Source organism: Asparagus officinalis, unplaced genomic scaffold, assembly GCF_001876935.1.
Source record: "Asparagus officinalis unplaced genomic scaffold, Aspof.V1 AsparagusV1_Un273, whole genome shotgun sequence".
NCBI classification, from domain to species: domain Eukaryota; kingdom Viridiplantae; phylum Streptophyta; class Magnoliopsida; order Asparagales; family Asparagaceae; genus Asparagus; species Asparagus officinalis.
This window is the reverse complement of record NW_017972538.1, coordinates 253,754-267,019: the sequence shown is the minus strand read 5'-3', so window position 1 is coordinate 267,019 and position 13,266 is coordinate 253,754. Positions and strand designations below refer to the sequence as shown.

Here is a 13,266-nt window from a genome sequence, read left to right as displayed (position 1 = left end):
AGTGGAAAACACTCTCCCATTGTTGCAAAGATACGAAGCTAAGATAAGGAGATTAAAAATTGAAGAAGAACATAAGTGAAATAGGTAATTAGAAGAAGTTGAGGCTAGTAATGTGTTCCTCTGGGCATTTGGGAGAAGCCTAGCTAAACTGCTAAAGGGGAAAAAGGTGAATCTCATCTCATTATTCTTCATAAAATAATTAAGATGGTGGGCCCACATAGAGCTGCTATTGTTGTAATCAACAACAAAGCACGTGGGTTCATGGTGGGCCTACATAGAGTATGAAAAGACATTTCTTTCACTAGATACAAGAGGCGTGCCTGAATTTAAAGGGTAGGCAGTCGGTGCAGGTATCTACCGATTTGAAAAACTATAACTGACCCGACCCGAGTTCACCGAAAAACCAAACTGAAGTGCCTAAAATCAGACGGTTTGGTCGGTTAGACTGATGTAGACCATAGTTTGCTCAGCCCTAGCATCTCCAACCTATGACACTTTAGTTACAATAATATAGTGTACGCAAGCAGCCGTAAACATATCAAATTCCACTGCATAAATACAGACATGTGCAAGGTTCAAGCTGTGCATAAACTTGCTATTGAAGAACATGTCAGCAGTCGTGCATCACACAACCATTGAAGCTGGCCAATCTTAAACACCAATATGTAGGGAATGCACAAACAGTTCCATTTATAACCATGCTGATGTATTGAGTACAATGTGCGAGCCCATAACTCCTGTTAAGACCTCAGATAGTCAAATGTGCCTAAGAAACAAGTCATTCACACAATAAAATACGAAGTAATGTGTTCAGTGAAGAAGTGGGTAAAACTATTAACAGGTATCAATCTGGTACAAGATAAGCAGAAATCATTATAAGTTTAGAAACTTCTCCAGTCTTAATTTCCAATATTTGGCATATCTAAGTTGGTGCAGGCTAGTGCATACTGAGAAGTTGACCATGCAAAATATAAGGCGATGGGAAAATCAAGGTTTGGAATCTCAATGTTGGCTGCAGACAGATTCTTTTGATATTTGATGGTCATGAACAGAAGTATCGTATTTAATTATTGAATCTCTTATTAACTTAATTTTTAAATTTAATCATGAAAAAATATACAAATTCATAAAAGATTTCATTGATAGTGTTTAGGTTATAGTCATAACTTTAAATAGTTTATAGAAGCATTCCTTAACTTTTCATATTTGTCGATGTCTTTCACTTTTCATTTTACAAATTGTATTCATATTCATTCTGAAATTAGTTTTTTTAATTTATATTTTCTGAATGTTATTTGGTGATTGTAAATTTGTTTGCTCCCAAGGTGTTCATTATTTACTAGTTTTATATCTTGGATACTATCTCTTACATTTTGAAAATTTAATGTGCCTTCGTGTTTACAATAACGGTTTCTGTGTTTATTTTAAGTTTTGGATATTTGCTATGTCTAAATAATTAAGAAATCAGTTACAAGAGTAGAGCTTTATATTGCTAAATATTTTATTTATTTTTATCTTTTACATTTTGCAGATTACATGAATTAATTAGCAAAAGAAACTAGTTAATCAAAGGGAAGCCCACAATTAAAATCAAGGTGTTGCTAGCTAGTTGTTTATGACAAGAAACAGGGCAGACCATGCACCAACCCACACACTCTCTTATGAGAAGAAAACTGGCAATAGGGCAGAGATAAACTTTTTATCCTAATGGTGCTCACAGGTACCCACTTGTTGAGGGTCAACTGCACCCACGCCAAAGTCGAAAGGTCAGGGCCTGGTGCTATATCAACCACTGCTACCCCAGATAGTTGACCATCTATGGTTGCTGCTACAGTCAAAATTATTGGTCTAATTTACCAGTTCCATTAGCAGTAGCCATTTCAGTGAAAGCTGAACTTAAAGTTATGGTTTTTTGTGATATAGTGTGGCATTCGGAATGTTGCAACCTTTCGGAATGTTGCAACCTTTCCCTTCTTTCTTCTTCTTATTCTTCCCTGCTATCCTGTTTCCCAGTACCACTATTGCACTCTAGTCGCATATATTGAGTTGGTGAGCAGTGCAATTGACCGAGAAGAAAAGGAAAAAAAGTTAATTTTGTTTTACTCTTTAAGTTTTTCTTGTTTTGGTTCCATAAATGCTAGCAAAAAAGAACATAATTTCCCGTTAATATTTTCCTATTTTGTCCTGACAACTACTAACTTAAGGGGAAGAGATTTTTCTTTTGCTCGGATCTTGTTTTTCATTGTGAATTTTCATGTTTCGGGCTTGTATCATTCATAACTATCTGGTACGTTACCCACCCAAACCCAGATCCAATAAAACAGGGGGTGATCTGCCCCAGACAACGCAAAACCCGAGATGAAAAAGCCAATACATATCAGGTATCTGCTGATAATCAATCTCTGTGCAAATCAGATTGAGCAAATGAGCAATCAGAAAATTTTACTCATGAAAGCATGTAAATGAGAATATCTGAAACAAGTTATTAGAATAGGATTTGGAGAACACATGAAATCCATTTTAAGGGAAAAAAAATTGCTGTTACAATATCATTACAAGATTGGTGCCGAATACAGAAGAGAATAGCATGTGTTACTCAGGCATGCTTGGCTTCACCCATTGGCATATGAGAAATAATAGGATTTGTTTTATTTTAACAATAAATTTCTTAGTCGTGGACAAATTTAGTATGAAGAAATTGCAGCAGGTTACCAGCATATAGATAAATTAGAATACCAAAATCAACTTTATAAAAGAGGGGACGTGAATCCTTATCAAAAGACCACAAGTTCTAGCTTCTGTACCTGAGACCCACTCTTAATTGCACGTTTCTGGCGAATAAAATCCATCAGAGGTGTTGTTATGACAGATTCCTTTGGTCCGCCTAAATGACAGTGAATATAAAAGATTATGACACAATCTAAAACAATATTTTTCTATAATAATCAACAAAGTTATATGTGCTTCTGCAAGACTCCTTTACTACTAACCAGCTCTCTCTGCTTCTCTCCTTTCCAACTGAATCTCAGCACTGGGAAGATTCTCAACAGGTTTTGAAATGAACTCAAGGAATTCCACATATTCAGGATCTGAATATTTGTTCAACAAATTTACGTAATTAAAACCTTAATATTGGGTCAGCCGGATGTACATTCAGTTCAATAAACACTGGATGTAAATTTGAAACACAAAAAATACAGGAACAAGTACCTTTGAATATAGTTCCTTCACGACCATCCTTCTTAGATAATACTTTTGGAACATGTTGTGATGGTGCATACTCTACAAGAGCCTTAAACTGAGTACCTGAAGAACAGATAAAAGGAAAAAAATAATTCATGTCAATATGTTAATAACATTCTAACAGTAATAATAATACTAAACTATAATATCATAAAGCCCATTGCGATGTGAGTGTCAAAAACATGATCTCCGCTATTTAAAGGAAAAAAATTGAAACAGAAAATAAAAGTTGAAATTCAAATGAAGCTATCCACAAGCCAACAAAATATTTGTAAATAAACGGAAAAGTACACAACCCAACTGGGATAAACATATCGTTTCATTAATGTAATATGAATTAGCAGCCTAAGGATACCTTTTTCGTTGACAAATACATGTCCATCAAAAAATTCAGCAAAATCTACAACGTCTTCGGGGCTCTGGAAATCAATGTAGGCTCGTGAAAACCGCTGATTCTTCTGGCTGCAGAGACAATAGAGGTAATTTACACGCAGAATATATCTGAACTTATGTGTACCATACCTTAATAAATGGATACTTAAATAAAATTCAGTAAGTACACAAGTTACCGCAAGAGAAGAGCCTTAACAACGCTTTAGGATGGTAGAAAAACTTGAGACATAAGATAGATAACTCTCGTCTAACCACGCAGAAATAATATGAAAAAATTTTGATGTAACTATAATGGGCAAGAATCCAAATAGCGTAATTGACTAGTTAAAGTTGCAGTCAGCTTGATGAACTTGTGTAACAGAAACCAGAGTAACTTACTGAAACTAAGAAGATACTAACTGGACTATAATCTTAAATCATAAAAGGAACAACAGCTAGATCAATATACTGCTCTGATACTACTTCCATGAAGGAAAGATATCCTTTCATGTTGATTGTAAATGTAAAATAAAGGATATTAAATGCATCATCACCATTTGAGAATATAACAATTAACAAAATAGTCAATACAAAGACTCATATTTAAACAAGTCCGCCAAGTACAAACAATCAACAAAGTACCACTTACAGATGTCAGCAATCACATATATCTGTCTCACCAATAGCACATTGCTATTTCAAGAAAACATATAAGCATTCAGTATTGGCATAGAAGGCTATAATTATCGTCTGACTTGTGCAACTTAGAATTCTAAGGGGTTTTCTGATATTAGTTCCTTTAATCTTTCACAATTTGAAATTAGTCCCTCCAATCACCAAAATTTCCATTATACCTCCAGTTTTAAGTTATTCTGAAATTAGTCACTCAAATCATTGAAATTACTATAGGTCCACCAATTCTTAACGTATTTTGAAATTAATCCCTCCAATCAAGTAGTAGCAACTAGTGGGATTAATTAGACCCCCTAATTCTCATGAGTTGTTTCAAACTAATCCCTCTAATTGCTACTTAATCTCAATTAGAGGGACCTAATATCAATTTCAATTATTCAAAAGACAAGTTTCAAAATAACTTAAGGATTGGGGACCAAGTAGCAATTTCAATGATTCAAGGGACTAATTTCAAAATATAAGAGATCTAACAAACTAATATAGAAAAAATTCCAAATTTTAAGTTAACACAATGGTCTAGGATTCTAGCTATTGGACAAGTTGTTTGATGTACATAGGTCCCAGACTTATCAAGTTAGGCATTTAAAAAGTCCTATACTTTAAACCTTATCCTTGATAACATAGAAAATACTTAAAATTCCTTAGAGAATATTTTCCTAATTGAGGCTTTCCCAATGGCTTGTTTGCATTTCAGGTGTCCCATGTGAGGTTATAACCTTACGCTCATTTATTCTGCCTTCTCAAAAAGACTAACACATGACTTGAGTCTGTGGTAACTGGTAATGAAGCCACATTGGGGATTGGAGTTAAAGATGGACACTAGAACAGACTGATATTTTGTATACTTAATGATCTATAACCTAGATTTTGGGTAGACTCTAACACTAACCATGACTTAGAATTAAATAATAGTGAAAATGTAAAATTGAAAATATAAAGCAGGATACACAGATCCAAGGTTATCAATAGCGGATAGCGTCGCGGTGAGACATCGCTAAGGCTATTTCGGGCTATTGTGGCAAAATAACGGTAAAAAGCGCAAAGTCAAATAGCGGTCTAATTTAGATATGTATAAATACTAAAAAAAATTAAAGAAAAATCTAAGAAATCTAAAAGTATATATTAGATGATTTAAAGAGATCCTAAACATGAAATAGACATGTAACCATCACGTAATACCGAAGATGACTGGAGGAGTCAAAAAATCGTCGTCTTCGAGAAGAAGAGCTTAGCGGTGACAGGGCTGCCCTAAGAGGAGCTCACGGTGAAGGAGGTGAGAGGAAGTATCAAGGTAGGTGCCAGAGGCTATGAGAGGTGACGGGAGTATGCTGAAAATTACAGGAGACGATGGAATGCAATGGTTAAGGATTGAGTTTAATTTTAAAAAAATAAGCCTCAAACCATTTTTAAATAGCAGTCAAAAAGCAAATTTCGAATACAATCGCTCACTATTTACCATTATAACACACTATTGGCCGCTTTTACGAACAGACATATTCCGTAATATGTCACCGCTATTGCGCGATAACGTAGCGGGCGATAGCGTCGCGGGAAGGGACCGCTAACGCTATTAGCGCTGCTATTGCGGGGCTATTTACCGCTATTTATAACAGTGCACAGATCACACTCATTTATGATTAATCTCCTGCTCAGTATACATTGGGAAGCATTAACATGACTCTAATAAGTATATCACAAAAACATAAACTGACATACTTGAATAAGTAATTGAAATTCTCGGATAAATTCTTGACACATTTAACCTCTTAAACCCAGATTAAGTCCTCAGCAACTACAATTGCCACCTTTACTAATCAGCTAATTACACCAAATAATGTCCCAGCCGACGAAATCCTTTAGATAGAAACTGACATAAGAATTTATTGACATTGATTTTGAGGCTCAGGTCATGTAATTGATGTCGTCGTTTCTACTTAAGGCAACTGGTTCATGAATTAGAACTATGGAGACAAATGAGTATTTAACTTGGTTATGACATCGCTAAATGAGATAATTTATGAGACAGAACCAAGGGTGTCTAGTCTAGTAATAATAATAATAAAGGAATACCAAAACCTTTTATCCAACAAACGGCTAGAAGGGGGCACATGATTAGGGTTTGAGATACCCATGCAGACCTGTTAAAGAAACTTTCATAATCAGACATAGTTTAGCATGCTTATGAGAAGTGTTGAGATAATAGAGGAGAAGGAACCAACGGTAGTAATGAAGAAAATATATCAAACCCTTCTATCAAACAACCATCAAGAAAGGGGTTCATTGGTGTCTCCATGTAAACAAGTTAAAGAAATTTCAATAAATTGGAGTGCCGATCATAGTTTGGCATGTTTTGGAAAAATATTAATTAGGAGAGAGAACTAACAGTAACGGATTATCAATACGTGGAATACATCAACCCCTTTTATCTAGTAACCGGATAAAAAAGAGAGACCACATGATTAGGGATTAACATTTTCGTACAGACAAATTAAGGAAACTTCCATAAATGGGAGTGTTGTTGTTTGTAGTTTAGCATGTTTTGGGAGATAGTTTAAAGATAATTTAGAAGAAAGAGCCAAAGCAGTATCAATCAATAAGGAGAACATGTCAAACCCGTTTATCCAACGACCAGCTAGAAAGGATGGGCGACAAGGTTAGGGATTGAGATTTCTGTACAGACAAATAAAAGAAACCACCATAAATTGGAGTCTCGATTGTAGTTTAGAGGAAAAGACGAGTTAGGAGCAAAGAAACAAATGAGTAGTTATAAGGGGAGCATATCAAATCCTTTATCCAATTACCAGCTAAAAAGGGCACATGTTAGGGATAGACATTTCCCTACAGACAATCTCATTGTTTAGCATGTATAAGGAAATTAAGTTGGGTAAGCATTCTTTATCTGATTTGACATGTCGAAACCTCTACACAAGCTGAAATTTATTGAGATTGTACATGAAAGCCCATAAATATTGAGGTACTAAGAGATGTATTTCCTACTTTTGCTTCCCTAGTATTTTACTTTTGGTTGCTAATCCACTGCTGAAGTTTCTCCTTCGGGCATGTTCTAAGCAGCAAGAAATTTAAGGCCTTTCTCTTCATTGAACCAGTCCAAAACTACCAAGTCTACCTGAACCTTAATTTGCATGAGCAATTTATTATGGCATTCAAGCTAGAAATACTTCATCATAAATAACTAAATTAAAAAATTTGTAGTAATACTTCATCATAGATAATTACATTAAAGATTATACCCATCCAAGCTAGAAACTACAAAATACCAACAATTCGTATTTAAAAGAATTGCTTTTACAGAAGCTATTACAGTAACTTGATATAAGGTTTAATAATTTCTATTAATTCAAAAAAAATCACAGACGATCTTCTGCTCTCCAGATGTAATTAAATATCGCAAATTTACCAAAAAGAAACCCTAACCTATATTTCCCAGGGCGAAACGAGAACCAATTGTAGCGGCCGGAGAATCTAGCATCAATCTGATCCATTAACGCCGACTGCGAGATCGAAGGCGGCAAGTGCCGAAGCACGACCTTCGTTTTATCCAAGGGATCCTTCATCACAGAAAACCCTAGAAAAATTACTCCCCCAAATTTATCTCTCCTGCGTCTGGATCCAACTAGTTCCCGCAACGGGATCGCATCTACTCTCCTGCAATCGCACTGGGTTGATCTCTGCTAGGGTTAGGGTTTGAGATTAATTAGGGTCTCGATTAGAAAAGATGAGAACACAGTGATCTTTTAAGAAGAACAGGTAGAGAGAGGGAGAAAGAAGGGGAATTTTACCAGAAAAGGGGACCGGTATCGAAGTGAAATGACAATTTTGCAAGGAGATCCGGTAGTTTACGAATTTTTGCAACCTTTGTTGCTTTATAACGGGGCTAAAAGTCCGTATTTATTTGTTTTGACTGTATGCCTCAATTTTTTACTATGCTTTTGATTGATTGTTGTTATGCTTTTGAAAAGTTCTTTGTGAAAAAAGAAATAGTTTAAGAATATAGAAGGGATTCCTTTAGTTTAATTTGAAGAATGTTCTAGAAATTTTGAATTAATAATATTAGTTTTCCTTATGCAATGTAGGGGACTTGCCTATTACTATGTGGTTTAGCAGTCATCATATGCATAATTAAGATAAAAATCGTTTTTTCCCACTTTTACTAAAAAGTTATATTATAAATAAGAAATATTAATTAATTAATTAATAATATTAATTACAAAAACAATAAGATACCAGAATTTGTTGCAGATAGCTCCATATAATATTCAACTTTTGTTGCTTTATAAAGTTGAAAGTCAATATTTGTACCCCTCAAGAAAGGAACTCAATATTTGTCCTAACTATATCTCAATTTAACGTTTGGTTGATTGTTATTACACTTTTAAAAAGTTCTTTGTGAAAAAAAAATAGTTTAAGAATATAGAAAAAAAAATATTACTTCGTTTTAATTGAAGAATGTTCTAACTATAGAATTATGATTTACATAATACTAGGTTTCTCCGTTAAAAATTCTTCCTTTTTTTTTGAGCAGAAAAACTAGGGAAACTTCATGTTCATTTCATTCACATATAAAGAGGATAGACACGAGTTTGTGTCCTACAAAAGTATAGATAGAAACAAAACATTTCTCCCAAATTGGTACGTGAGACATTCTCCATAAATACATCAATAAGGGTGACGAGAGGGCCCTAGCCGTCATTCACCACAACACTGATATAGTTATGGGAAAAAAATTTCCACACGACTAAAAAGAGGAGGAGAAATGAAAGTTTCCACCCTGAAATCATTAAAAAAAACAAAGTATACATGTGTTTATCTGCAACAAGCAGTTTTGAAAAAGATAGTTAGTTACAAACTAGCTACAAAAAAACAGAGAAAATTAGTTTGACAGGTTATATACGATCTCTCCTTTCCTCTTCATTTGCTTGCATCTGTCTCATATCATTATCTTCTTATTGCACTGTCTGAGCTTCTTGACTTCTCTCTCAGCTGCTCGATACTAGAATTGATGAAAGTTCATGTTCTTCCATTGCTAGCTTGAGAGTCTTTGCAACTTTCCCTAACGATGAGCCTGCCCATTCATTTATAAAGTGAACTGATAAGTTAATAATGCTTTCTACACTAGGTGTAACATTGTGAAAGATCCTATTGTTCCGTGCATGCCATATGCACCAACATGTAATTGGAAATAGAGATTGCCAAATAGTTCTCTATTTAGCCCATCTAAGGAACCCTCTTTTGGAGTGGATGAGATCATGCAAATTAATTGGTCATCCATTATAGCCAAAAGTGAGACTTGTAGAAGTTCCAAATATTAGCAGAGAACTGACAAATAACAAAAAGGTGATTATAATCTTCTAATTCATTAAGGCAGAGAGAACATGTTTGATCACCCTACCACCCTTCCTACTCAAGTGAACCTTGGTATTGAGTTTATTGAGAGATAGCAGCCAAAAAAAGATTTTGACCTTGAGAGGGAGGATGGATTTCCAGATTTGCATTGAGAGGGGGGAGGATACACCTCTACTAATAGTGAGCTTGTAAAGTGAATTTAATAGAAAAATTACCTGTGTTGGATAAAGTCCATGCAGGAGTGTCAATGGTCCCAAAATTGTTATCAACCTTATAAGAGGAAAGAAAGAGAATAAGATTCTGTTTATCCAATCTTTGGTGATTATGGATTGATCTTCTAAAAGTAGGGTGCCACATCTAAGAACCATTACGAAAGGAACCCTGACTAAGAACAGTGACATTATGTGTCAAAGCCAGAGAGAAAGCATTGGGGAAGAGATTCTTAAGTGTATTATCTACAGACCATTTATCCTCCCAAAACCTGATTAGAGACCTATCACCCAACCTTTATCTTATACAGTTAATTAATAATTCTCTAATCAGTGTAATGTTTTTCTAGAAGATAGAATTAATTGAACTGTGAGAGGAGCTCTAAATAGTGCTAGATCTGTGCTTATAGAGCGATGATAGGGTTGAGCTAACAAAAGAATGTCTACTAATGGTATACCATAGACATTTAAATATGAGAGAGTTATTAAGGCATTTGAAATCAAGAACACCCCATCCTCCCTCTTTTTTAGACATGCACCATATTCCATTTGACCAAACATTTCATAAGTTTGTTATCTGATGTCCCCCCTCCCAATAGGAATTTTTTTTTGACTCTATCAACTGCTTTAATGAGCCAATCATGTAACTTGTAGAAAGACATGTAGTACAAAGGCAAAGATGAGAGCACAACATTTATTAAAGTGAGACAACCACCAATAGAGAGATTTTTACCCTTCCACGGAGACAACTTTATTTTTATCTTCTCTATTGGAGGTTGCTAAGCAGATCTTTTAAGTTTCCCACATCTCAAAGGCAAACCCAGATAAGTTAGAGGTAAGGATTCTTCTTTACAGTTAAGAGCAGATGCCAACCTATTATCTTTTGAAAGTACCCTAGAGAGGGGGGTGAATATGGTAATTGATAATCTTATCCGATATCGATGCCAAATTAAAACTTATTAACTAATGCCTTAGCAATATGATATACACAAGTAATATATGCAAGGATATACAAATAAACAATGGGTGATATAAATTATGAGACAATGGCGATATAGAAATATGATAAGCAATGAGCACAAGAATAATACGCTAAGTCAAACGCCAACACAAAGGAAATGATCATGGAATTCGGTCAACCCTCGACCTATGTCTTTGCTCCTCACCCTCGAGAAGAATCTCCACTATCACAAAATCACAACTACACAAATCTCAGTTTTCAACGCTCACTGATAACGTTTACAATCACACATTGTCAATACCACAATACGCTCCTCTAAGTATTGGCCTACCCGTGTCACCTTCCTCAAGTGCTTGGATTTACTACCTCTCCCTAGACTTTACAACCAACGTCACTCCTCTAGAAATTAATCAAGGTCTCTCTCAACCACTCCTCTAAGTGCCCTTATGTATTACAACGTGTTCTCTCAATGTAAGTGCAAATACAAGATTTATTCTCTAATACAAATGAGAACAAAATTTAAGCTCACTCAATGGATCACACCCACAACCCAAATATACTAAATGGAAAATACTTAAGCTCAAAAGGTTGTGTGTGAAACAATAAGTAAAACTCAAATTAAACTCAAATTAATCTAGCAAATATATATAAGAATCAAAAATGAAAATAAGTTAGATAATGAGTTTAGAAAACTTCTCTAAGAATAAGAGAGATAGAGGTTTGAAGATGAATGCTCAAAACCGAATTTGATCTCCTTCTCTTGTAAAACTCTTTGCATAAACAAACACACTTGATTTTGAATGCTCAAAACCGAATTTGATCTCCTTCTCTTGTAAAACTCTTTGCATAAACAAACACACTTGATTTTTCTTTCAAAAACCCTTAAACAAACTTCTTCTCTTGTAAAACTCTTTGCATAAACAAACACACTTGATTTTTCTTTCAAAAACCCTTAAACAAACTTACAAAACCTTTTCTAAACTTCCATACATGAAACTAAGTGTTGAGGACTATTTATAGTCTCTCAACATATCATCCTAAACCAGAGAAAAGCATAAAAAACGAGGCAAAAACCCACAAAAATATAGAATCTAGAAAAACTAGGCGTTATTGCAACGATTCTCTCATCGGTCGACTGATGAAAGCTTATCAGTCGACTGATGGCATCATATCGGTCGACTGATGGACTCATATCGATCGATTGATGGACTCTCATCAGTCGACTGATATAGACTGTAAAACACAGCTGAAAAACATTATGCTGGTAAGTTGACTGGTGGAACCACATAAGTCGACTGACGCACCATCATCGGTCGACTGATTGGACTGACTGATATATGATATTCCAGATACTTTGTTTTTCAGAAACATGATTTTGTAAATTTAATTAAAAATAACAAATTATCTCCAAAAATTATAAAACTTGGGGAAATGTTTGTATACATGAAAATAAACATGTTAAGAAGAAAATTTTGAAAGTGCATTTACTATTAGTGAAAACTCATGTATTTTGCAAACTTTTTAAGAATACGAAATCGTCAAAACTTAATTTTGATGAAATTATTCCAAACAAGTTTTGAAACACTTTTCAACAGATTAATAAACTTGAGGAAAAAATATAAAATAGTGTAAACAAGTCTTTAATCCATAAACTTGTTATTTTCCCAAAAACATATAATACAATAAAACGAAAATGTGTATGTGTATAGTTTGAGCTTTAAAGTATAAACACATAAAGTAAAGCCTAAACTACAAAACTATATACCCAAGCAAATGATCTTCAATAAGCTCGTCTTGGTTGCGGATGAAGTGATGATGAATCTTGACTTGAATTGCGACGGTTTCATTCCAATTTCCACCAACCTCCATGATATCATCGTTTACGCCCAAATCCATCTAACCTCCGATAGAGGATCTTTGTGTAGAATACCTAACAAGCTAACACAAACACTCGACAAACATGTTAGGAATTATTTGTTAATCATCAAAACTAGATCAGATAGTAGGCTCACAAACATGAGACCTAACACCTTTGTCACTTGTAGATCGTAAAAATGATATCAAAATTTGTATTGGTTGAATTTGTATTACAAATCAAAAATCGCTTTTACACATAAGCAAATTGACTTGATCTCTCTTTGTTTAACATGGGCTCTACGGGGCGATATGATGCTTCCCTTGATGCTCGTGTTGAGTTTGCCACCCTTTGACGATTTGAACGAGATTGTGAACAAACTTCAGCACGTGGTAGAAGTTTGATCAAATGAGTTCGAAAACCCGAGCTTCAATATCAAGGCTGAATGCACAAGATTCTTAACTTCAGTTCTCTTGAATCTCAAGAATTTTCATTGTCCAAATTTTCTAAAAAAAAGCCCCTTCTCCATTGTCATTCGTAGCTTTTTATAGAGGAGAATAGTTGTAACC

General features: G+C 34.7%; 1 protein-coding gene across 1 annotated transcript in view; it reads right to left on the bottom strand.

The window, feature by feature from the left end:
* The window catches only part of LOC109827510 (regulator of nonsense transcripts UPF3-like), a 14,413-nt gene extending 6,312 nt beyond the window's left edge, over window positions 1-8,101 (bottom strand). The window contains exons 1-5 of the mRNA XM_020394521.1: window positions 7,744-8,101; window positions 3,599-3,705; window positions 3,211-3,306; window positions 2,991-3,089; window positions 2,805-2,884 (exon numbers count right to left, since the gene is read on the bottom strand). Of these exons, the coding sequence (XP_020250110.1) occupies window positions 2,805-2,884; window positions 2,991-3,089; window positions 3,211-3,306; window positions 3,599-3,705; window positions 7,744-7,883 (522 nt within the window). The 5' untranslated portion in view covers window positions 7,884-8,101. The remainder of the gene's footprint in view (window positions 1-2,804; window positions 2,885-2,990; window positions 3,090-3,210; window positions 3,307-3,598; window positions 3,706-7,743) is intronic.
* Between the last annotated feature and the right edge of the window lie 5,165 nt (window positions 8,102-13,266).